Source organism: Pinus tabuliformis, chromosome 9 (genome assembly GCF_031772625.1).
Source record: "Pinus tabuliformis cultivar Carrire ecotype Pingquan chromosome 9, CPIR1, whole genome shotgun sequence".
Lineage (NCBI taxonomy): Eukaryota > Viridiplantae > Streptophyta > Pinopsida > Pinales > Pinaceae > Pinus > Pinus tabuliformis.
The window spans coordinates 410,511,759-410,538,288 of NC_142307.1; the positions used below are offsets into that span (position 1 = coordinate 410,511,759).

General features: G+C 41.4%; 2 protein-coding genes across 2 annotated transcripts in view; both read right to left on the minus strand.

Moving 5' to 3' along the window:
* Nucleotides 1–723: 723 nt before the first annotated feature.
* Nucleotides 724–26,530, minus strand: part of LOC149148902 (diacylglycerol O-acyltransferase 2D-like) — a 217,563-nt gene continuing 191,756 nt past the window's right edge. Inside the window, exons 8-9 of the mRNA XM_089440235.1 lie at nucleotides 1,290–1,377; nucleotides 724–1,184 (exon numbers count right to left, since the gene is read on the minus strand). Of these exons, the coding sequence (XP_089296361.1) occupies nucleotides 1,083–1,184; nucleotides 1,290–1,377 (190 nt within the window). The 3' untranslated portion in view covers nucleotides 724–1,082. The remainder of the gene's footprint in view (nucleotides 1,185–1,289; nucleotides 1,378–26,530) is intronic.
* LOC149148903 (uncharacterized) lies at nucleotides 9,128–11,715 on the minus strand. The gene is made up of 2 exons (XM_089440525.1): nucleotides 10,403–11,715; nucleotides 9,128–10,055 (listed from the first exon to the last, which is right to left on the minus strand). Exons 1-2 carry the CDS (start codon nucleotides 10,616–10,618, stop codon nucleotides 9,735–9,737), a joined length of 537 nt encoding a protein of 178 aa, XP_089296651.1. The 5' UTR covers nucleotides 10,619–11,715; the 3' UTR covers nucleotides 9,128–9,734.

Sequence of the window (26,530 nt, forward strand, 5' to 3'; positions counted from 1 at the left end):
AACTCTCCCTAATGGGCTGGCATAGTTCAATCTCTTAAGATTATAATTTGATGTCGTTTATGGTTTAGGCATGGGGCCTCATCTGCAAAGCATATCGCTATGGCATGCAGGAGAAAATGATGAAACTCTAGGACATTTACCATAGTAAGAATAAATGACTATTTTAAATGATTATAAGCTTTTTCAAAATTAATATTAAAGTTTTTTTTTTTAATTATTATGTTCATAAGCTTTTTAAAATTCTGACCCATTCCATTCTTTCTTCCAAAACTAAGCAAAAAAAAAAAAAAAACCTCTGAAGAGTTTGTGCCTTTTGAGGCTCGACAGGTCCTATACAGTCCGATACGGGTTTTATAGGCTACCCGCAGGTCCTATACGGGTAGACGAGTTTAATGATAAACCCGCCGGGTGAGGGTCTTAACCACGGGTTCTATGCAAGTATAGGACCCATGCAGACCGGCGGGTACTCGTGGGTCTTATGCGGGTCATGTACTACGTATAGTTGTTTTATGCACAAGTTGGGTTTTACATAGTCTTGTGTATGGAATTCCTTTATATGGAAAGTTCTGCATCTTGCCTAATTATGGAATTGAAACAAAATATCCATTAAGCTGTTTTCTGCACAGGCCATTATTGAAATCAAGGCTCAGAGCCTTGTCATATGTATAATGAAACAAAGGTAGTTAGTCAATACATCATACTGATAACACCATGTGCCGCCTGTAGGTAATGATGCTAAGTATAATTAAATCGAATATGAATCACATTCCAGAGGTGAACAATACATCAACGAAATAGAAATCAACATGTGCATCAAATATGTAATCTAGGTGTAGGAGTCAAAGGTATGAAGTTTATGCAAGAGAGCATAGCCAGGGCAACTTATTAATAATCTCGTTAATTATTATTAGGGATAAGCAAGTTTTCATGGAAATTGCTGCCATGTACAAGCTGCATTATGTGAGTCCTAATTATTTTAATGGAGTGAAATGATTATCATTACAGGCTAAAAGCAGCTGAACTAACATACAGGCAAAGGACTGAAAATCTCCTTGATTTAAGCCGTGTACACTTCCAAAATATCAATAAACAGACAAACTAGTATCTTTATACCCTGCCGCTGCCTTGTGTCTTTCAAATAGACCCTGAAGGGCTAACACAAACCGGGCATGCATTTCATCTACCTGAACAACAATTTTAACATTAGGATGTCCAATTCCTCAAAAATAACATTGCAACTCATGCCCAAAAATAGGATCTAGATCTAACTATTGAAACAAAATGTGTACCTCCTCTTTAGATGGTTTCAATTTTCGCTCCACGGCAATTGGTGTTCCTACAACTATATGCAATGGATGGCAAAATGGAATAGGTGACCTGCACAAGGTAGAGATAATATTATGTAGAATTCCCCTCAACATTAACATTTAAAAGATGAAAAGCAGACCATTAAAGCTTGAAGCTTTCTACAAAATTAGAGCATCCCACATAAAATGGTGCATTAAAGAGTAACGCTTGGTAAGCAGGGAGGAGCAGGATTCATCCATGACGTAGTCACAGTATATATATATACACACACGAAGTTACCAATTCTGCTTAGTAGACTGTACTCATTTCTGTTTAATATATATATGCCACAAGGCCAGCTTGCAACATGTCTCCGGAGACTTGAACCCACACAGCTGGGGACATGAAACGTGTGCCATACCACTCCAGTTAAGTTCGTTCAACATGTAACCTATAATATTTGTTAAAAATACATTTTTACTTTGTTTTATTTGTAAATAAGGGGTAGTTCAAATTCTGTAGAAAACTGAACGTTCCAGCTATTCCCCCACCACACACACATATAACAAACACACATATATAACAAAGGCTGTGCTGCAAATTTATTGTATATATATTCTCTTTTGGGTGATGTGGCTGCATGATTTGCTAAAAATAGTATAACTGGACTTCCACTTCCAACCAGCAGACATTTTTGTTTTGTTTTATTTGTAAATAAGGAGGTGGTTCAAATTCTGTAGGAAACTGAAAGTACAAGCAATTCCACATAGACAGAGAGTATGCAATATAAAAGCCGTGCTGCAAATTTACTGTGTATATTTCCTCTATCCTCTGGGTATTTGGCTGCATGATTTTTTCTATTATTCAGCATGGTATCAAAGCTATAGATCCTGCATTTTGGAAGGATCTCATTAGGTGCATTAGATTAATTTTCATACTGTAGGTTACGTCATCTGATGGATGCCCATGTGATGTAGACAGTTTATCTTAATATGGTGATTTGAATATTTAAATAGTGGTTTTATGCTAATCTTCCTCGAAATGGTAGTTTTTGGGTACTTGTTCGCTACGGAAGAGAGATGTATTCTTGAGTAGTCTTAGGCCATTTCATTTTTTATGATCTTATGCTGCGATGTATCTGTGTTAAATACTTGATTCTGTAATCTGTTTACGCAGGAAACATCCAGAGAGTTGTAGTGAGAAACCATCGTCAATTGGAAATCATTGGCTCTGACGTTTCAATGGGGTGTCACTTGTAATAGATTACTGATTCAATTTCAAGAAACATTGAACCTGATTAATTTCGTTTTCGAAGAATTTCAATAGGTAGCAGCGGTGACATTCACAACTAGAAGAAGTGCATTCACTCTCTCTGGTTTGTTCTCAATATTAACCCACAAAAATGGTGGGAGCAACGGAAAATGTAGAAATGAATCGTTGTACTCAGTTGTGAGGAATCAACAATGCACATTGGAAAGGTTACTATGGTTTCTCCAGGTATGAGAACATTTTGGGTGCCCAAAGATTTTGTTTAGATGAGGTTTGCAATGGTCAAACTGTAAATCTTAGCTTCCACCAAAGTAAGAGATAGTGAGCTTATTGTGGAGTACATATTTGGGTCCTACTGCCTCAAAATCTAACAGGTCTTGTAGAGAGGTGCTCTACAAGGCAAGCACTAGACTAAGTGACAACAATGAGGTGTGGTCCACTGTCACCACAGCCACTACCCCCTGCTGTTTATGAACTTTCACCAATGGGAGGCTTCCCAGTATATAGGTCACCTATGACAGATATCCTAGGCTTAAAGGTTCAACGTGACACAATAGGCTCCTAAAGAATGGCTCTAATTAGGTACAAGGCTCAACTAATGAAAATAAGGCAATTCACATCCCTTATCTAGGCCTGATTAGGGCACACTAGACCTAGGGCTTGAGTAATAGCACGCAAAGTGGAACGTCCGAAGGTCAATGTGCGAAGCAAAAGGTTACAACAATGAATATTAGCAAGCCAATGGTATATAAAACCTTCAAGAAGTCCTCAAGTTGAAGCTTAGCCAAGCTAGGGTTTTCCTTGGGCAAACTAGCTAGGGAAAGAGAAATCAAGGACTAAAATGGATAGATAAGCCACCAAGGAGGTTGATTTTGAGGCCCTCTGGGTTACTTAATCCCTAAGATCTATTAGGGAAGCCCCCTTTGTGAGCATTGTATCCAACCACAAAAAAGAGGGGAGTAGTAGTTGAGATGATAGTGGTAACTCTCCCATCGTTGCTCACCATCTAGGTTGTTTAGGGAATCAGGGATGCTTTGCACTAGGGTTTTATATTTTGCAGTAAGTTGAGGAATAGTTGAGTCCTTCTCCTCATGATCCAAAGTCTATGCTTCAATCCTTCTTGATAAGTACATCTCAAAGCCAAGAGTAAATTGCTCATCTGACAACTCCACAATCTCTTTCAAACTTAAGAGCTTCTAATTTAAGGGTTAGTAGGAAAGATACTATTCCTCCTAGAAGAAAGAGCACCCATAAGACTTGTTAGCTAAAACTTTCTGCAGTAGCCCTTCTACCTCAACTACAATGGCTAAGCCATGGCTCACCAATGCTTTCAAGCCTTTGGACATGAGAACTATTCCAAGATACCCAAACAAAATGCCTGATAAATTTGAGAAATGGTTGCCCAAGTGCATTGGAAATGATGTTGTTACTACTAACAACCATATAGACTTATTTACTGGCATGGCAGTCGTCACATTGAAGAAGAAGATGTTTTCATGAAACTCTTTGTTCTATCCTTTGAATAAAACACTAAATCATCGTACCAAGTCTTTCCTAATAGAGGGGTCAATGATTGGGATCAATTTCATGAGGCTTTCTTTAAAAGATAGGAAACTAAGAAAGATGGAAGATTATTAATGGATCAATTTCATGAAATGAAAAAGAAGGAAAATGAAAGTGTCTAAGAATTCAATCAAAGATTTGATGGCTTGATGAAAGAAATACCAACAAATTTTAAGCTTGCTGCAAAGACTATACTATTACAATACACATCCGCTTAGGATGGGCAATTTGGCTATGCACTTAGAGACAAAGGTCCTACTACTTTGGCTCAAGCAAAAGATTACCCTGTCTATATTGAAGACAACTTTTTGGCTTTCCAAGTTGACTTTTTCTCATGCCCAAGAGTCAAAAGTGAAACCAAGCCTAGAGCCATGAATCATGTTGACCCTCAGTTGCATGCCTTTGCATACAAATTTCATAAGGTGATCAATGAACTTATGCAGGGTCAAATCACCAAGATGAATAAGCTAACTCTTAGAGAAAAGCAAAAAGTATCATGCCCAAGCTATCCTCCTAAGCCTCATTATAATGATAAACCACCAAGAAGGAACCCAGGCCCAGGCAATAGTAAGCCTATTCCTCAGCAGAATGTTCCTAACACCCTTGCTCCTACAAGCATGATCAATCAGGAAGGGATTCCTTGGTGCCAATATTGTAATGAATGAGTTCCATAGTGAGGATGAGTTCCCTTATAATTAGAACAGTGAAGAAGAAAGTTCAAAACATTTGAATTTAATCAAAGATCATTGTTTCATTTTCCTTATACCTAATAAAACTTTCCCTATTACTAAGCAACACCACGAGGAAATGATCAAAGGATGTGTTAATAACCCTGTTACAGGTATAAATAGTAAATACTGTAGAAGTCAGGAACAAGTTTAAATGGTTGCATTATACTAGAAGATACAAAAAAATAGAGAGCCTTGAGGCCAGTAGCAATGATGCCCCTGTTAGAAAATGTAACTAGATCCAGTCTTCATAGTTATTAATTGTATCACTGTAAAGCAAAAGCAAAAGATTATTTCTATTATCATTTCTAGATAAATCATGTTCTTCATGCTTCTAGGTTTATTTAAGTCAAAAGCATTATATTTGAGTCAACCCCATTTAGGCTTTTCGTAAAAGAAAAAGAAAAAGGTTTTTTTTTGTTTTTGACAAAGTGTCAAAACAAGACCAAGTCGGCTCTCCAGTTTGTCAAGTTGGCCTGCCCAGGGGACGTGACCCCTGGATGCATGGGCAGATAACTTTATATTGTCGAGAATTCTTCTTCAAAGCAAACAGTTCGGTGAGACAAGAAATGTTAGTTTCCTCTAAGATAGGTGACTGTAATTCATACGAATTTTCTGAGGGATGAAGGCAACCAAAGGCACCTATAAGAAGCAATTCATCTTCTTTAGCTAGTTATGCGAAGTTCTTCTAAGGCAAGAGTCCAAGTTTTTCTGAGGAAATAAAGAGTGAAAATATCCGAAGATTATACTCCTTGAAGAAGCATCCAAGGTTCTATTCTTATGAAGAAGAACCAAGTTCTGTTCTGTTAGAAGGATACCCGAAGCTCTGTTGGAAGAAGAACTGACTTCTGTTCTGTTGGAAAGATATCCTAAGTACTGTTGGAAGGAGAACCAAGTTCTGCTCTTGTGAAGGGAGAACCGAGTTCTGTTGTTATGAAAAGGATGCGCGAGTTCTAAGAGAAGGATATCCGAGTTCTAAATAAGGCATTGAATTCTGTTCTAGAGAAGGCAACGAGCTTTTGCTGATATGATTTTACTGGAAGAAGAATACTGATCCAAGTTTATGAGAAGTTGTAAGATGAATTCTGTTGAAAGGAAGATGAATTAGGTTATCTCACTTTGATCTGATTCTATAAGAAGAGAAGACTTTCTGGGTTTTCCCCGTTATGGGTTTTTAGCCCTGGCTTGGAGCCTATATCTTGTGTCTCTTGTTTCTGTGATCTTCATGTTTTTGCTTTTTGGTGATTGCTTGATGAAATAAAGAACACAAATACAACACGGCTGCATAGCTAGCGTTTTCTGCCGCTTAGTTTAATTATTGAACTTTGAAATGTACGAACCAACTACCACATTTGAACAAGGGCTACATTGCTCGTAATAATTGAAAAGGCTTATTATATATGTCTAGCATTCAATTTTTTTTGTTGACTATTAGTTGTGCTTGACCAAAAAAATCTGCTGCTCTTTTATAGTTTAACATTAGTAATTAAATTTTATTATTTTTTATTATATATAAATTTATTTATTTAAAATCTAATTGGTTCAATTCAACCAACTATATTAGCGAGTATAACAAATCCCTTTTATTGGACTTGAATTTGAGAAAAAAATACGAAAATTCACCATATCCCAAGCCAAACCGCTGAAAATGCATTGTGTACTGTGGTTGCTTGGTCAAAAATGCATTGGACATGGGACAAGTCCCCATGAAGATATGAAGGGATATCAAAGACCAATTTGTTGGGAAAAGAGAAAGTATTAAACATGAGCATTTATTGTATGATTTGATTAGGCAGAATCTAATCTAATCTCTCGTCAATTGTATAGAAACACATGACGACAATTTCTGATAAAAAGTTTTTGGATATGCATTACTCACTGACCTTGCCATTAATAGAAATAGAAGACGCAGGTGTCACAGCTGAATAAAATCATGTAACGCCTATGTTGCCAGGAAACGTGGGTGCGGGGATGGGGACGGGGACGGGGACGGCATTTTTGGAAACAGGGTGCGTGGGTTCGTCGGGTAATATAATAATATTTAATTTTAATAATTAAATTTTATAAATTATAAATTTATAATTAATAATGTATATTAAATTTGAATTTGTATATTTTTTCAACTTTAAACAAGAAAACTTTAATGATAATCATTTAAACATGTTTAGTCTCTCCCATATAAAAACACAATTTTTTCATAGGAGATTCTTCTCAACCTGATAGTGGTCTAGACTTTTCTTGATGTCTAATCATCCACTTGCCCCATGCATGGTGTGCTCTGTGGTAAAGCAATCTCAAAGAGTTAAAACAGTGGCGGCCTTACCCTTCCACAAAACATGCTTATTCTTTTAGGCATATTTCCCTAGTTTTAATCTTAACATGATGTTATCAGAATGCTGTGAGAAATTGGCAGATTTTGATACTTAATTTAGCCATTTTCCAAAATAGCCCTTCGCCATTTAACAGCATCAGCTGATTACAGCTTATGGCTGGTCTCAATCCTACTTTGTATTTGACTGAAAATGTCTGAAGTTTGAACCTGTATGTGTGAATTTACAGTTTATAATTTGATGGTTATTAACTTATTTGGCTCGGGAATGAATGTTTCATAAATTCATTCCAAATTGATTTACAAGAATCTGCAGGCTCAAATTACAGAGTAAGAGGTCTCTTTTCCAGTTCTGGTTTCGATGCCATATAATATTGAAGGCATTGAAGATCCACAAATACAAGAGATCCATAATTTACATTGAGACTCTAACAAACCTTGGGCATAAGTTTTGAAATTGTTTTTATAAATTTATAGCATAAGACTAATAGAGAGACTGATCATAAGAGTCTCCTGCGGTAGGAAGGGACTCATGAATGTGCAAACAGCTACCCTTTTTTTCCAACTATGGTCATCACCTTATTAAATATTTCCACAAAGCTACAACCAATATGATATGATATTCTGCTTGTGGGATTGTACACCCATAATGTTCCTTTTATAATATTGAGATATCATAATCATATATGATTTTAGAATACTGTGTCGCTCATAAGTTTTGAAAAACTTATCACTGTTGATAAATTTTTACAATGATTCATTACCCTTGAGCAGCACGTCATGCCCACAGAGCAATGCTAAGGCATGTGAACAAAGACAGTCTTTGGAAACTGTAATCTTTGGAAATGATGGCAGAAAATTTCCTTGAGAAACATTCAGAAGACCTTACAACCATCTCTGAAGGACAATCCAGATCAATGACCATCAATGACTCCAAAAATGATATCATTCGTTTATGGCATATATTCTATATTCTATGGCATATCATTTGTTTATGGCATATCATTTTTTAAATTTCAATAAAAAAAAAATATTTGAAAATTAAATTTTTAATATAGTTTTTTTATGAAGAACCCGAAAAACCCAAGAACCCAAGCACACGAAGAACCCGAAGAACCCAAGAACACAAGCACCCAAAGAACCCAAGAACCCGTTAAAGGAAAAGAACTCAATTTTTTTTTTTGAAGAACCCGGTTCTTCTGGGTTCGTCTGGGAAGAACCCGTACCCAAATCCGGTACTTGGGTGCGGGAACCCGGGACAAGTTCGAGAACCCCACCCCCGGGTGTGGGTACCCGTGCAACACAGTGTAACGCCACTTATTATTATTTAATTTGGTTAAATGAGAATCTAATCATTCATTAGAGACAATGGGAGCTTTTTTAACGAAGAACGGAAAGTGCTACTGCGAGGACTTGTCTGGAAAATCTACATTTGTATTACCGAGGTGGATCGACTTTATTTTTTAATTACATGATGTGCCTTCAGTTTATTCACTGTCTGGAAGGCAGTTAGCTATTTCTATTTTGTTAAATTAAATAAATTAAACAATCTACACTGTTGGACACAAATTCCAACCGCAGATAATATGACGCGATCAAAATTGAACTAATAACCTCTGGTTGGCAATTTACAGACGCATATAATAGGCCTCTATGGAATTGAATTTATGACATTTGCAAGGCAGTGGAAGAATAACACTCACAGGAAACAAGGAGTAGATCTCGGACATCGCAATGGCAATGAAGGCCATGAAAAACTCAACCACGACCCATCCCCAAACCAGAGGCGTAGGCCCACCATAACGAAGACTCGACCCATAGAACGGTGAAGCTTAACAGTTAGCTGTAACTCAAATCCCAAATTTCTGCTGGAATTTGTCAAAAAGTTATGCTTAAAGTTGTCAAAGATGGAATTTCCACTCAAAATATTTAGCCAAACCATAAAAGCTCATGTGTTCTTCTCATCTGCAAGCCGATTGTGCCCTTTCGATTCTTTCCATGGCTTCCTCTCACTGTGACAGTGGAAAAGCTATTGGCATTGATCTCGGAACAATGTCCAGTCGTGTGGGTATTTGGCACACAAATCATGACAGAGTCAATATCATCGCCAACGAATAGGGAAGTCGGATTACTCCCTCAATGGTTGCCTTTACCAACAATGAAAGTTATATTGGACAATCCGCCAAGAATCAGGCTGCTTCTAACACTGCAAACACAATATTTGGCGTCAAGAGGTTGATTGGGAGGCGCTTCTCCGATTCTTCTGTGCAAATTGACAAGTCTCTCTGGCCATTTTCTACGATATGCATACCCAAAGACAAACCTCTCATCAAAGTAATGTTTAAGGGCAAAGAGAAAACCTTGACAACAGAGGAAATATTGTCAATGTTGTTGCTCGGACATCGCAATGGAAATGAAGGTCGTGAAAAACACGACCACGACCCATCCCCAAACCAGAGGTGCTGGCCCACCATACTGAAGATTCGACCCATAGAATGGCACTATCTCTGTGAACAGTGTGATCGTCGAGAACGCAATGGCCAGTGTCTTGAACAACGTCATTTCTCTTCTGAGCTTTTGCTTGTATCCCAGCTCATTGAGGCGCCCCTCCGCAGGGTCGATCCCGTTAACTGTGGATTTACCAGCTTGAACCCATAGGGCCTTGGCACTACTGTCAACAGACATGGCGAAATATTGTTCCAGGTGAGATTAAGCGAGAAGGGGCTAGAACGCTCCTGCCCCTGCTGCGACATCACTGTACTTTTAAAGTCTTGTAGCTTATCATCCAAACCAGTTGGATATTTAGCCACAAACAGTAGTGTTTTTGGAACTTTTTCAATATGTTTCGCACAACTTTGTCCAGGAGCTCCTGCTCTTTCCTGGATGAATAATCAATGAGAAATGCTTGGGTAAATATTAAGTGTTGGTAGAGGAATAAGGATAAAAATCACACATCTAACAACAATACATTGTGGTTTATTGTGAAAAACCACAATGTGGAAACATCAACAACTTAGATCCCCAAAACTTGTGACATGGAAAATCCCCAAATTTGGTCACATGTAATAGGATATACTCAATACCACAGGTCTGTCACGAATTCAAAGTACCCGAAACTACAATTGTTAACCTAATAACTTTAACTCCTTCACTTAATCAAATTTAATTAATATCAAATACCAATCAAGGAACTAAAATGAACACGAAATAGTTAAAAGTGTCCAACCTTCAGATATGCGCCATGAGAAAGAGTAGCTCTCCAACCTTGAATGGTAGCGGAGTCGTGGCGTGGCTTCTCTCCATTAGTTTCAAGGTCGTTGCTTGTCTTTTGCTCGAGTGTTTTCAGGGCTTCAACATATGCTCCTTTTTTGTCGTTCCACCTGACCTCAGAAGGCTCGACATTGAAAAATATTGGAAAAATGGGAGCCTCGAACTTGAGCATAAGGACTAGTTCATTGAGGCACCATGTCGATTCCGCATAAGTCAGAGAAAAAATCGCAATGTGGACAGAAGCCACTCGAATAGAGGCTTCGATTTGAGACTTGATGTTGTGTCCAGCCTGCAGTTCAGGTTTGTCAAGAAATGGCCACAATCCATGTTCACAAAGGCGCTTGTCTATATGGCTAACGAAGGTTTTTTAACATCAGGCCCCCGATGATTGATGAAAACATCATATCGGGTGTAAGAGGTGGAGGCAGAAGAGGATGAAGCATCGCCCTTCTGTTGCGGTGTGGTGGGTGGGTTTGCCATTGATGAATAGATGGACAATAGGCTGAGACAAAGAAAATAAGATGAACAGGTGGGACAATGAATAAGATGAATCGTTGAGGCGTTTATTCAAAACTGGAAGCAAGAAGCTACAGCCGAACCCTCACCCCTTTTGGCCAAGCCAGTATTGTATCTCACTATGGGTGGAAAGGATGTGCCCCCAAAAAAACTATTAAGGTGGGGATAAGCACTCGTAATCAAAACATGTAACAAGAAGTTTCTTGCTTGGAATATTCCTAGAGATTTCTTGATTGAAATATTCCAAATAATTAAAAGTTCCACCATGACTCTTACTTAGAGAGAAATATTGTAAATGGTGTTTCTCGGACATCGCAATGGCAATGAAGGCCGTGAAAAACGCGACCACGACCCATCCCAAAACCAGAGACGCAGGCCCACCATATTGAAGACTCGACCCATAGAACGACACTATCCTTGTGAACAGTGTGATCGTCGAGAACGCAATGGCCAGTGTCTTGAACAACGTCATTTCTCTTCTGAGCTCTTGCTTGTATCCCAGCTCATTGAGGCATTGCTCCGCAGGGTCGATCCCATTAACTGTGGATTTTCCAGCTTGAACCCATAGGGCCTCAGCACTATCGTCAGCAGACATGGCGAAATATTGTTCCAGGTGAGATTAAGCGAGAAGGGGCTAGAAATTGGTACTTATCTAGAAGGATCTGCAGTTGGATTACCAAGGCCGATCCTGCTATTAGTGTCTTAAATGTAATTCGTTGTTGGAAAGGCGATTACAACTGTAGCTGCAGTCAACCGTACGCTAACAGAGGACAATGTTATCATGACTGAATAAGAGGAGCCCTGACACAACTAATCACCAACCAATCACCTTTAAAAATAATAAATTTAAAATAATTTAATAAAATAAATTATTTTTAGATACAAAGTTAACATTACACATCCCATTTTAATTTTTTGGTCAAATTAGAACAAATTGACAGTCAACGCATTTGCGAATGCGTTATATCCTGTTGCGGCAGGAATAATAATAAGCCAACAATTAATTCACAAGTAATTACCAAGTAAGATAAATCCTCCCATATTGAATTCTCAACATGGTTTCATAGCTATGGTTGTAAAGCATCTTGTTGGATGTTGGCAAAGGCAAGAGAATTTAAGGATCATCACAGGTATTATCTACTTGTCCTCCCTCAATTGACACAGTGGATCTTTTTTGTGGTAATTTCTGAGTCTAAGGTGTGAATACAGATCCCTCTGAGTTCTATACTTCTGAGTTTATGGAGGCTATCTCAATGATGAGTTTATTAACCTCTCTTGGATATGAGTTTCTTCTTGACATAATTAAAATTGATGAGTTGCTTCCTGACATGAATAGATATTGTTTCTTCTTAGTACATGAGTTACCTTACTTTGATAATTCTCCTCCACAGTAGTTCAAGAAGGTATCCATCCAAAGTCAGAGTGATGTGAGCAGATTACTATATAATGCGAGTTTACGAAGGCAAGTTCTCCTCCATGAAGACCTGTTAGTGATGCAATCTGATACAAGTTGCCAAGGTTGGAAGATATGTAAATGACCCAAGATATGCTTCAGTATGGTTGCAATCAAAATGTATATGCTCCAGTATGCTACAGTAAGTATAAGATCCAAAGCAAGTAATAGGGATGTGATCCTGGTTACAGTGTTGTGAGTATTTGATCTGAATTACAATAGTATGTACTACAAGTATATGTATTTAGACAGTTGAAATATGTTGTACAAGCCACCTAAATGTATGAGGAAGTGACCTAGACGATGATTGTGTGAAAATTTCTAATACGAAATTCTACTGCAGTAACTGATTTATTTCTCCTACTTATTTCCCACAACAAGTTATTTATGAAACCCTTCAGTAAACATTGAAATAAATTCTACAGCAGTTATTACATAATTACATAGAGAAAATAATAGGATATATAAGCACAAGAATCAATCACATCAACACAGTTGTTTTTGGACAATTGTCCCCAGAAAAACCCATTGTGGGAAAACTGTTGCAGCAGATAAGGGTTTATTTATTAATCTTTAGCAACAATTGCTTTACAAGGAATGATTCTACAAAAAAACTGAGACACTTCTGAGAGAAACACCTGAGACAAAGTTTCTCCTCCTCCTGGAGAAGTTCTGACACCCTGGAGACCCTTCACCCTCTTTTGCGTCAGCCTGCGTGAGTACCATGTCTCCAATGGTGTTGTTTCCCTGCTCTTCCCTTTGCATTGTCTCTCGAATGCCCTGCGTCACCTCCTCCTCAGTCTTTGGCTGCTACTGATGCCCTCCTCTTCCTTCACCCTACAACTCTCCCTCTGAAATCGAACTCCTCTCTGAGAATCGATTTCCCTCGAGTTACCGAGTATTTGCCCGATGTATCTCCAAATGAAACTCAAGTCTTCTCTTATACTTTTCATGTTGATGAATCAACGGGCAAGATTAAGTCTCTAATCAGCGGCTCAGATTAAAACAGACTTGATCCTCATCTCTTAGAAGCTTCTCACCCATATCTTTATTTTTTTTCTGAATAAAGACTAATTCTATTAAGATAAGAAAAGTATAGTACAATCAAGCTTGCAAGCAAGCGAAGCAGAAAAGCAAGGGAGCCACCGGTGAAAGGCTAACCACCTCGCGCTAAGAGACATTCCATGAAAGGACTAAGTAGACAAAGGAGAACAAAAAGAAAGAACTCGACTCAGAGAACTACCCCGAGGAGTCATTTCCAGCCACACGACATTTTTTGCCTTTTTTCTTGTTAACTTTGACCCACCCAGTGGAGTTTGGCTGAGCCATGACAATCTGAAGACTATTCTGCATTGGCGGCAGAATCTCCTTGTCAGAATCTGAGGAAGAAGACAAATGAGTACGTTTCTGAGAAAGCTGTGGGTCAGAGGATACTGCTGGAGCACCCGAGGGAGTGTCCATCGGAATCACATCATTCTTCACATCTGCTACTGTAGCCTCATCATTCTGCAAAACATCTTCAGTTTCCTCCTCATCCGAGCTAGAGAAATCTAGATCGAACATTGAGCGGGGAGGCTCACAAGGATTCCAGCGCTTGGATTTGGGTTTGCGATTTAGATTCTTCTTTTTTTGGAGGAACTGAGAACATGTACTTTGGAGGTGCCCCGTTTGATGGCAATGGCGGCATCTGAAGGCTGTGTTCTCGTAATCCAAGGTTTGAGTCCAGTGGAAATCTCCAATCTTGAGATTAATCTGATCCGGTAGTCCTTTACTGATGTCTATTTCTGCACAAAGTCTGCCGTAGGTGTAAAGACCATTTTCCTTTCTTGAGCTGTCTACAGCCAGGAACCGTCCCAAAGATTCTCCAATGGCTATGAAAACAGATGCATGCCATAGATGAGCTGGAAGATTCGGGAGTCTGACCCAAATGGGAAGCTTGGTGATGACTGCTGTAGAAGGGTCAAAGTCTGGAAACCAGGGGGTGAGAAAGAGCCCAGCCGCACCCCAGAACCAAGGGCCTTCCGTTAAGGCCTTCTGGTAATCTTCATTTGAGTCAAAAACCACAATGAAGAATCCTTTTGAACATAAGTAAATCTTGCTTTTTTTGGTCCAAGTGGAGTGGATCCATTGGTAAAGATCTGCTGTGCGAGGCCAAAGCCCATTAAATCTGCAGATGAGTGCCGATTCTTCGAAAATCTGTAAACGATTTTCAATCTCAGGATGAGTGAAATTGAGGGAGGGAATTTCCTCTGATTTATCTACCAAAAAAGGCTTTGGAGCCCCGTTTGGATGGGCTGTTTTCGAAGAAGACTGAGGTTGGGCAGCGTCTTTGCTAGCTGCATCTTTGTAAGAGAAAAAAGGGGCAGAGGAGGTCTGCCCAAAGGAACCACCTCTTAAACGAAAAGAAGCCTCGATGGAGGCGTCCTTATGAATGCTGTAAAAAGAGAGAGGTAGGGGATTCATTAGTTGCTTACCCTTATATAACAATCTGATGAGGGAGGAGGGGATCCCCAGCCGGCATTCCAGTTTTTGCAGTAGATCCTGGACTAGATCTGTTGCTCGAACCCAATGCATCCTTGTCTTTCCCAGTAGTTTGACTTGGATTTGAAATTCCTGAGATCACCCATATCTTTATTAATGCCCATTAATATTTTAATTTTCCTACGTTTAGACTTAGGAACCCATTAAAAATATTAATTATTTTATTAACTCTTCATCCTGGTGGAATTTCTCCAAACAATAACTGGGTATTTGAGATCTCATATGTTCTAGCCCCTCCACAAAATTTCGGAGCTAGAGCACATCCGATGCTACCCAAAATCCACACTCTCTCTTAGTGAGGAATGTGTTCTAGCAATACCTCCCAATAGAAGCATCACACTGATACACGACATTAATGCTCTGCACTGTTGATGCTCGGCCTACTGTTGAATTTTCTAAGTCTATCCATTAGAAAATTAATTTGTGTTCTGCTGGTTTATTTCTTCTACTTGTTTAAATTCAAACAAGTTATTTAAAACATTTAAATACCAAAATAAACAAAACACAGTCACAACATCTACAGATCAACAACTGAAAGAAAACAAGCACACAAGTGACACCGTTATTTTTGGACAAATGTCCCCGGAAAAACCCAATGCGGGAAAATCGGTGCAACTATTCTAACGGTTTATTATTATGCAGTATTTCCTTGAGTACAACTAGGTGCCTAACCGGCTCACCTGACAAAGAAAAATACACGGCAAAATACCTCTCTATTCGGAAAACCTATCCCACGAAACCCTCTCCAACGATTTTGAAGCTCAGCGTTGGCCCTTCTGGCCTCTGCGTCAGCCTCAAACCCCTCTGCGTCAGCCCCTGAGGCACTACGCAGCCTCTGGGACCCTCTACGTCACCCTATAGCCCTCTGTGTGGATGACACAGTCCCTTTGGCCTCTGCGCTGTCTCTGCTAGGCTCCGCGTGGCTTGCTCTGGATGTTGCTTCCCGCTTCTTGCTTCTGCGCTGATCTCTTGCAATGTCTCTGCCTCTCTACCTCATACTCATTGCCCCTCGCTGCTGATCACTCATTCGACTTTGCTTAGCAACCTCGCTCTAGCAAAATGAATGACTAATCACTCTGGAGTATCTTCCAATTGACCCTCAAGCCTCTTCTTATACTTTTCTCGTTGGTCCTTCAATAAGCAAGATTAAATCTCTAATCAACGGCTAAGATTAGATTTGGCTTGATCCATGACTTTTGGAACCTTCTAAACCAGTTTTATATTAATACCCATTAATATTTTATTTTTCCTAAGTTTAGACTTAGGAACTCCATTAAAAATATTAATTATTTTAATATCTCTCAAACCGGTTAAAATCTACCCAAACCATTTCTGGGTCTTGGAGATCTCATGCGCTTTAGTCTCTCCACCAATTTTCATGGCTAGAGCACATCCAATGCTACCCCAAATCAACACTCCCTCTTAGCAAGGACAATCATCTAGTAATACTCCCCACTGAGTATCACGCTGATTATCCAGCACCGGTACCTGCGCTCATGCTAGGCTTGCGGCCCAACATCCTTTGCACTGTTGCATCTTGTACTGTTGCCCATGGCCCTGCCACTGCGACTGTTGCATCTGTATGGTAGCTCCCTCTGCATCCGTGCTGCTACTGGTCCATCCTCCCAACACTACATCTACACTACAACCCCCTCTCATCATGTTGCATCGTGCTACTGCACTGCAACTCAATTACTGAGAAGTAAGTAGCTAATCCACCCAACTTCTGACATCCCTGTTAGGCTAGAAACACTCCCGATGCTAAAGCTTTCTCTGTGCTATCAAGTGCTCCCTCTACTGACCTCTGCGCTGCTGCAACAACTCCCTGCATCTCACACCGTTGCAAACCTCTTTGTGCCATCCTGCACTGTTGCAACACTCTTGTGCCTCTAGCACTATTGCAGCCTGCTAGCCTCATGTTGCACTGTAGTAGTCTCTATCGCTTCATCCACATCCGTCTCTACTGACATCCACCAGTCCTGCTACTTCTCTTCGAGGCTCCCGTAGCAAGGTATGATCCATGAGGTTGGGTACCTCGAGGATCTTGCCCCTCATAACCTGTAGTCTTCCTGACTATAGCTCGATGTCTCTCCACCTCTTCTCTAGATGTACATGAGCACTCATGGCATAATCGACATCCTCCTCGACCTCCTTCTCCGCCTTCGTTGGCACTGCCTTAGAGTCAAAAGCCTCTCCCTTACTCTTCTTCCTCGGACACTGGTTCGCATAGTGACACAGTTCCCCACAATGGAAGAACTTGACCTTGGAGAGGTCCTTCTTCCTCTTCTCCTGCTTTCCCGTAGATGCCAGAGTCGCATCTTCTTCCTCTTCCTTCTCAATCTTGAATCCTTTCCCGCTACTCCCTGTCTTGCTCAATCGCCTGATCTCCTCTTGGCGAAGAGCCACCCACAATTCTTCCCAATCTGGAAGATCCGCCTCCCCAGTATACTCTAGACAAATGTCTCCCACTCCTTGGAGATTGCGTTAAGTGTGGTCTGTTGATTTGGGGTAGCATCGGATGTGCTCTAGCCATGAAAATTGGTGGAGAGGCTAAAGCACAGGAGATCTCCAATACTCAGAAATGGTTTGGGCAGATTCTAAACAGTTTGGGAGATATTAAAATAAATAATATTTTTAATGGAGTCCCTAAGTCTAAACTTAGGGAAAATAAAATATTAATGTGAATTAATGTAAAACTGTGTTAGAAGGGTCCAAAAGTCATGGATCAAGCCAGAGTTAATCTTAGTCGTTGATTAGTGACTTAATCTCGGTTGTTGAATTGTCAACGAGAGAAGTATAAGAGGAGGCTTGAGGGTCACTTGGAGAACACACTGAGTTGATCAAGAACTCGATTTTCTGGGGCAGGGTTTGCTGAGAAAATCGAAGGAGTAATCAGAGTTGCAGCTGAGGGGCAGTGAATACAGAAGCAGAAAGACAGAGATAGTACCAGGAGGATCAATGCAAACGCCGGGAGACAGGGACACAGAGCCAGCTAGAGGATCACGCAGAGCCAGTCAGGGCCCACGCAGAGGTAGCCAGGAGTTGCATAGTGCCTCAGAGAGCCAGCGTGGGTGACGCAGAGGCTCTAAGGGCTGACACAGTGCCTCTAGACACTGACGCAGGGCGAGTTAGGGTGATGTTGGGCAGACACTGGGCCAGAAAGGGCTAACGCACTCCCTAGAGTCAGACGCTGGAGATTTCATGGGGTAGATTAGGAGCTGAGAGCTATGGGATTGTTTATCCAGGGTTTTAGCCGGAATATCTGACTCTGACTGAGAGGTACTATTGCCGAGATTATTTTCTGTTGGGTGAGCCGATTTTGGCACCTAGATTGTATTATGAAACTGCTTAATAATTGAAACCCTCAAATAGTTGCATCGATTTGCCCGCATTGGATTTTTCCGAGGACATTGGTCCAAAAACAACGGTGTCACTTGTGTGTTTGTTTTGTTTCCTTCAGTTGATGATCTGTAATGTGTTGAGCATGTACTTGTATTTATTTCCAGTATTTACATGGTAAATAACTTGTTAATTAATCAGAACAAGTAGGCCGAAATAAATCAGAAAAGTACATGAAGGGTTTCTAACAGTTAGACTTAGAAATTCCAACATGGTATCAGAGTGTGGTTGCAAATCACAGGAGAACTGAGGACATTAGCTGAGCTGCAGCAGCAGCAGTAGAAAACAGTGGTCCCGAGTGACAGACGTTGTTCCTAGCAGAGAAGCAACAAGGAAGGGGTGACGCAGTGCTTGCGCCATCAAGTTTGAGCCGAGAAGAGGATTAGCGCAGTGGCAGAGGGGAGTAGACTCGACCTAAGCAGTGCCCGGTCATTTTTCTCAGTCAGGAAGGATTGACGCCCGTGGCCAGGAGGTGCAGATTTTGCTGGTGCTAGGATTGCATAGAGCCTAGAAGCTCTAACCTTCAGTTTGTTGGGGCTTAGGAGGTTGTGGGTAAGTTGCAGAGGAGGAGGGAGTTGTTGTCGAGGATTTCTAGCCAAGAAATCTGGATCAATGTTGCAGCTGCACTAACGATCGGAGTGGGGGCATCTCAACATTGGAAGAAGGGATTCCAGGAGGGAAATCGAGGCTCAGAGGGAGTCACACCAAGAACTTCCAGGAGGGAAGTAGAGGAGCAGCGAGATGGTAGTGAACGGAGTAAGAGACTAGGACAGACTGGACGGAGCCTCAAACTTCATAGTCTGGAAGGCCAGAATCTTATCTGTTCTAGATAGGAACCGTCTCAAGCAATTTGCCTTAAGGACAATAGCGGTCCTAGTTGACCTGGTTGATAACAATAGGTACGAGGATGCAATGGCAAGGGCCAAGAGCATCATCCTTGATGGGGTCAAGGACCATGTAGTACCACATATTGTCGAGAAGAATACAGCAAATGAGATGTGGGAGGCCCTAACAAAGTTGTATTAGCATCAATGTTGCACGAAGCGGGAGCGAAGCGGAAGCGTTTTTTGGAAGCGGAAGCGTCATTTTCCAAAAATCTAGGAAGCGAAGCATCCACGGAAGCGTCTGCTATATATATATATATATTTATATTTTTTTGCATTTATACTCAAAACAAACATCCCAAATAGCAAATTAATTGTAGAAGACATGAAAACATGCATATTTTTGCATAAATCAAGATAGATATGGCATCCATGATTCCATCGTAGTTACGAGTATGTACAACAATCATCTATATTCTAGCTATTACAAGCATACATCAAATTTTTAAGCATATTATAAAACATAAAACATTTAAGCATATTATAAAACATAAAACATAGAGCATATTATGATTTATCTAGCAAGTGAGCAACTGTCAACATTTGTCATGTCCAAAATTCAAATAATAATGTTTACAAAATATGTCACTTGGTCACCGCCAAGACAAAAAAGGTTCAAAATTCAAATTCACAAGCCTACAAGTCTAATGAGTAATCTATGACAAAAAGTAGTAGACTGTGAATATATCTACTAATCTCTCCTCCTTCCACCACGAACAAAACGTGTTGGCGGGCGGGGGCCTCCACGTGGTGGCAATAAAGAAGATGGTGCCAATGGAAGTTGTGGAAGTGGCACTGAAACTGATGAAGAAGAACCCCCTGTTGTTGGTGTTGAACCATGGAACCTAGGAACCAAGGGACCAGATGGGGGTGGGGGTGGCATATCAACACGACCATCATCATCCTGGAATCGCTCAAAAAATTCATGCAAAAAAAAACACTAGTTAACAAAAAAATTAAAAACATGAATTAGAGAAATCCTTTATAAGGAAAAATTGGAAAATTCATGCCACAATGGACATACTTGGATAAGAGCATCCTCTAATTGCTCTAATCGCAACACTCCATCCTCCAAATTGGGCTCCTCTGGATTCTTGTCCCAAATCAACAGGTCTTTATTAGACTTTGCATCTTCAGAGTAATGGGACAAAAATCGCAAGTGGTAATGAACATAAACCAAGCTCTCTACCCGGTCTAAACTCAACCTGTTCCTTTTAACACTGTGGATGAAAGAATAAGAGCTCCAACACCTCTCTGCAGAAGAAGTGTTTACCACCTGTGATAGCACCCGCAATGCCAAAGCCTGTAGAAGTGGAGTACCCCCTCCATGCATGTTCCACCACTCGAGAGAAGAAAAAGTCTCTCGATCTTTAATTGCATGCATGCTCCCAAATGGACCAGTGTTAAGCGTATAGTTGCTCACCTGTCTTCGTACCAATGCAGCCTCCTCCTCATCAGGGATTAATTTACTCAATGCAGCGATATATTTTCTGTGAACCTCTTGATCTTGGTGTGGTTTTCTCCTGCTTCCCCCCCAGGTGCTGGTGTTGAAAGCCATGATGGATGATAGTATTTAGGTGTCAAAACATATGCTAATGCATGCAATGGAACATTTAGCATTTCCTATCGGTTTTGCACCTCTACACGAATATAATTGTACAAGGTGGTATCTCTAGGCTCAACAATGTCTTTAATCTGCCCCAACATGCTATCCATTTGCTCATACACCTCCCCAATTACTGGTCGATCTGAATCTGCAAACTTGATCATGTAATAAATTGGTTTGGTGAATTGCAAAACATATTTAACCTGTGACCAAAAGTAACTGTCAAGAACAGTGTCCTTGACTGCATTAGCACCATCTATGTCAGTGTTAATTTCATCCCATGTTTCAGCACACACCAGATTAGTTAAAGCTTGTCTCACCTTCACTAGCCGCCTAAAGGTGAGGTAATAACTAGCAAATCTTGTCTTTGCAATTTTAAGCAACTGCAACTTGGAGTAAGTGCCATAGAAGTAGTTTACCCTTGTATGCCCTGTAATGAATTTAATGAGCTGCTTCCCTCTCCTGTAAAGCTCAGTAATCCACCCACATTCTTTGTGCTTCACAATATCATGCATCAAAAGGTTCAATGTGTGAACCAGGCACCCAGACCAAAAGATGTGTGGATGAGTACGCTCAATAATTTTTCCTGCTGCATTATCTGTGATCACTTGAACCACATTATTCGGACCAACATCTTTGATTGATTTCAATAGGAGATCTGCAATGTTTTGTGCAGATGCAGTGATGGAGGAGTCATGACATGTAATAAATACTGCACCACTAGAAGAAACACCAAGAACATTTATCAAATGTTGGTTTCTAATATTTGTCCACCCATCTAATACAATGGATACCCCAGAATCTACCCACTCATTTGTAAAACGTGTCAAAACTCTTTGAACCTTAGCTTTTTCTCTTTCTAATAACATTGTTCTAGCTTTCTCATAGTTGGGGGCCTTGTATCCTTTTGGGGCTTCATTGATGGCCTTTACCATTTCATGCCAATAGGAAGAGCGAAGCACATTGAATGGTACACCGCAATCACAAAGAAAACGGACTATCTTTCCATCCACATCATCCCTCCCAGCAACATTAAGGAAATCCCCTATTGTTCTTCTACCTCCAGAGCTTGCAAAAGTACCATGAGGAGATGAGCAGCTACCAAATTTAGAGGTTGCACTTGATTCAGAATGAGTTCTTTGTTTCTTTCTTTTTTGTTGTGCAGCCATCTCTATTTGGATGTATTTTCTTCTTTCTTCAGCTGAAATGTTTGGGCAAATTTGTACCCCCACAAGACCCTTTTTTCATCACTGTCTAGCACCCCACAAAGATGCCTCCGCAAACGGGTATATGAACCACAATATGGTTTTCCTTCATGACAACCATGAGGGCACACAAATTTGTAAGATCCACCACCCCTTCCCCCATCAAGTTTGGTCACATAGTTCCACAAGCGTGTTGATGTAGCTTTCCCATCTTGTGTTTCAGTGTCCTCTTCAGGTTCATCCCCTTCCTCTTCAAACCCTTCCTCCTCATCATACATTGGGTCACTCATATTGGGACCACTGTCCTCGTGTTTCATCCCTTATATTTCTATTCGCCCTTGCCATCATTAAAACCAAGAGTGGAATGATACATAGAAGCCAAAAGAACACCATCTTGGAAAATGGATATAGGTGGTGGACAACCTGTAAGTAAAGGAGCGAGTAGAAACAATGGGAAAGAGTAGGAGAGGGAGAAGAAAAATACAAAAAAATTGTCAAAATAATAAGGAAGTTTGGGGTTTGAACTTACCTCTTTAGCTCTTGTAGATGAAGTCCTCCAAGCTCCTCCTCTTTCTCCTAGCTCCTCCTCCTTCACTCCTCCAAGCTCTCCTCTCTTCTCCTCTCCTTTCCTCTCTTCTCTTCTCCTCTCCTCTCTTCTCTTCTCCAACTCTCATAAACTCAAAGTGAAAAAATGAGGAATGAATGGGAGATTTATTCTTTTCATTCCTCACCTTAATCTCACTCTAACTTCACCCTAACCCACCCCCTTTATGTTAAGTTAACATAAATTTAAAAAAAAACTGTTTTTTTGCCTTGCGCGCGGCCTCCTTTCCGAAGCGTACGGAAGCGTATGCTTCTGAGGCCCGAAGCGTCGTACAAAGCGCGCTTCGGAGGCCTGGAAGCGGTGCTTCTGTACCGCACTTCCAAAATTCTAGGAAGCGACGCTTCCGAATTCGGAAGCGCCGCTTCGGGCCACGCTTCCGTACGGGACGCGCTTCGGGGCTTGGATCCACTAGGGGGGGCGCTTCGTGCAACATTAATTAGCATACTTCCATGTAGAGGAAGATGCTACTAGAAAATCAGTTGTGGTCATACCAGATGCAGAAGGGAGAACAGATCGACACCTTCCTCGATCGATTGAAGGAGATCCGGGATCAACTGACTTCCATAAGGGCCACGCCGGATCAAGAATTGATGGTGAGAACAGCCCTGAACGCAATCTCAGAAGACTGGGAGGTGTTTGTCCAGAGCATACTGGGCAGGGCGACCCTTCTAGATTGGGAGGAACTGTGGGCGGCTCTTTGCCAAGAAGAGATCAGAAGGCTGACCAAGGCAGGAAGTAGCGGCAAGGGGGTCAGAATCAAGGAGGAGGAGGTGGATGCTGCACTAGCATCTGAAGGAAAGCAGGAGAAACGGAAGAAGGACCACTCCAAGGTCAAATGCTTCCACTATGGGGAATTGGGTCATTATGAAACCCAGTGTCCAAGGAAGAAAAGCAAGGGAGAGGCTTCCGAGACCATGGTTGTGCCAGCAAGGGCGGAGAAGGAAGTGGAGACAGATGATGGTTGTGCCATGAGTGCTCACACGCCACTTGAGTGGAAGTGGGAAGACATTGAGCTGTAGTTAGACGGACTACAGGCAATGAGGGGCAGGATCCATGAGGTACCCAACCTCTCGGATTATACTTGGCTACGGGAGCCCCAAAGAGGAGTCGCAGTGCTGGCGGATGTCAGTAAAGACGGATGAGGATGGAGCGATAGAGAGAGCCACAGTGCAGGATTCCCAAGGCAGCGTGAGGCAGCAGTGCGAGATGCGTGGAGTGGTTGCATCAGCGTAGAGGTCAGAGAGAGAGCACTTGTTAGCGACAGAGGGAGTTTTAGCTTCGTGGGTGTCTCTAACCTAACGAAGATGTCAAAGTTGGGAGATCAATCATCAGTTATTTACTTCTCAGTAACTGAGTTGCAGTACAGTAGTTAGTAGTGGCAGTGTTATGGTCAACATGATGAGAGGGGTTGTCGTACGGATGCAACAATGGCAATGACACAGGGCCATGGGTAGCAGTACATGATGCAACAATGCAGAGGATGTTGGGCAGCAGGCCTAGCATCAGCGCCAGGACCGATGCCTGATGATTAGGGTGATACTCAGTAAGCAGTATTACTAGAGCACAGTCCTCGCAAAGAGGGAGTGTTGATTTGGGGTAGCATCGGATGTGCTCTAGCCACAAAAATTGGTGGAGATGCTAAAGCACAGGAGATCTCCAATACCCAGAAATGGTTAGCGCAGATTCTAAACAGTTTGGGAGATATTAAAATAATTAATATTTTTAATGGAGTCTCTAAGCCTAAACTTAGGGAAAATAAAATATTAATGTGAATTAATATAAAACTGCGTTAGAAGGGTCCAAAAGTCATGGATCATGCCAGAGTTAATCTTAGCCGTTGATTAGGGACTTAATCTCGATCGTTGAATTGTCAACAAGAAAAGTATAAGAGAAGGCTTGAAAGTCACTTGGAGAACACACCGAGTTGATCAAGAACTCGATTTTCTGGGGCAAGGTTTGCTGAGGAAATCGAAAGAGTGATCAAATTTGCAGCTGAGGGGCAGTGAATACAGAAGCAGAAAGGCAGAGATAGTACCAGGAGGATCAACACACAAGTCAAGAGAGAGGGACACAGAGCCAGCTAGAGGATCACGCAGAGCCAGTCAGGGCCCACGCAGAGGCAGCCAGGAGCTGCGCAGTGCCTCAAAGAGCCAGCATGGGTGATGCAGAGGCTCTAAGGGCTGACACAATGCCTCTAGAGGCTGACGCAAGGCGAGTTAGGGTGACGTTGGGCAGACGCTGGGCCAGAAAGGGCTAACGCAATCCCTAGAGGCAAGCGCTGGAGATTTCGTGGGGCAGATTAGGAGCTGAGAGCTATGGGATTGTTTATCCGGGGTTTTAGCTGGAATATCTGCCTCCGGCTGAGAGGTACTACTGTCGAGATTATTTTTTGTTGGGTGAGCCAGTTTTGGCACCCAAATTGTATTATGAAACTGCTTAATAATTAAAACCCTCAAATAGTTGCACCAGTTTTCCTGCACTGGTTTTTTTTGGGCACGTTGGTCCAAAAACAACGGTGTTACTTGTGTGCTTGTTTTGTTTCCTTCAGTTGATGATCTGTAATGTGTTGAGCATGTACTTGTATTTATTTTCAGTATTTACATGGTAAATAACTTGTTAATTAATCAGAACAAGTAGGCAGCTATAAATCAGAAAAGTACATGAAGGGTTTCTAACAGTTAGACTTAGAAATTCCAACACGGTCCTCACCAACATTTCCTCATCTGGCGTGGCCCCTATGGAAGTCAGCTAGTCCCAGATCTCCTTCAATCGACCGAGGAAGTGATCTATCTGCTCCCCCTTCTGCATCTGGTATGACTACAGCTGATCCTCAAGTAACATCTTTCTCTACATGGAAGTATGCTGGTACAATTTATTCACGGCCTCCCACATCTCATTTGTCGTATTCTTCTCGGTAATATGTTGGACCACATGATCCTTGACCCCATCAAGGATGATGCATTTTGCCCTGGCCATTGCCTCCTCATACTTCTCATTCTCAGCTGGGTCAATTGGGATCGCCACTAAGGCCTTGATGCGATGTCTGTCTAGAATGGACAGGATCCTGGCCTTCCAAACCACAAAGTTGGACACTCTGTCCAGCCTATCCTGATCCCTCAGCGCATTCACGACCATCTCTCTGCTCTTCTTTGTTGACTCCTCTGAGTCTCTCTACTTCCCGCCTAGAAGTTCGCTGTTCGACTCTTGCTGAGTCTCTCTACTTCCCGTCTAGAAGTTCTCTTCTCGAATCCCTCTGAGTCTCGATTTCCTTCCTAGAAATCCTTCTGTTAATCCTGAAGTTGCCCCTCTCCAATCGTCTGTGCAACTGCAACACTGATCCGGATTCCTTGTCTAGAAATCCGCCTTGGCAGCAACTCCCTCTACCTTGCTCTTGCCTTGTTAGGTACTTTTCTGACCACATTACCCCACCAGCTTCGCTCCCGCAAACTGCCCACAGCTTCCTATGCCCCAACAACTGAAAGATTGGGCCTCTAGGCTCTGCGCAATCCTTGCACAACAAAAACAGCGCCCTCAGTCACTCTGTCAACCCTCCTGATCTCTTCGCGGCTCTGTGTGAGCCCCTCTTTGCCCTCCTCAGCCTCTGCATTGACCTCTCTCCAGCCCAGACTGATGACGCAATCCCTCTGTGTCACCCCTTCCTCTGTCGCTTCTGCAAGGATAAGCTACTATCACTCGGGACAGCTGATTCTGCTACAAATGCTTTGCTTAGCTTATGCCTTCAGCTCTCTTCTGATCTGTAACCACGCTCTGATACCATGTTGAATTTTCTAAGTCTATCCATTAGAAAATTAATCTGTATCCTGCTGTTTTATTTCTTCTACTTGTTTAAATTCGAACAATTTATTTAAAACATTT

Excerpts from the sequence above, each read along its gene's own strand:
- LOC149148903 (XM_089440525.1), bottom strand. The coding sequence starts at position 10,618 with ATGCTCAAGTTCGAGGCTCCCATTTTTCCAATATTTTTCAATGTCGAG. Across the intron at positions 10,056-10,402 it reads CTCATGGCGCATATCTGAAG|GAAAGAGCAGGAGCTCCTGG; the intron begins GTTGGACACTTT and ends TTATTCATCCAG.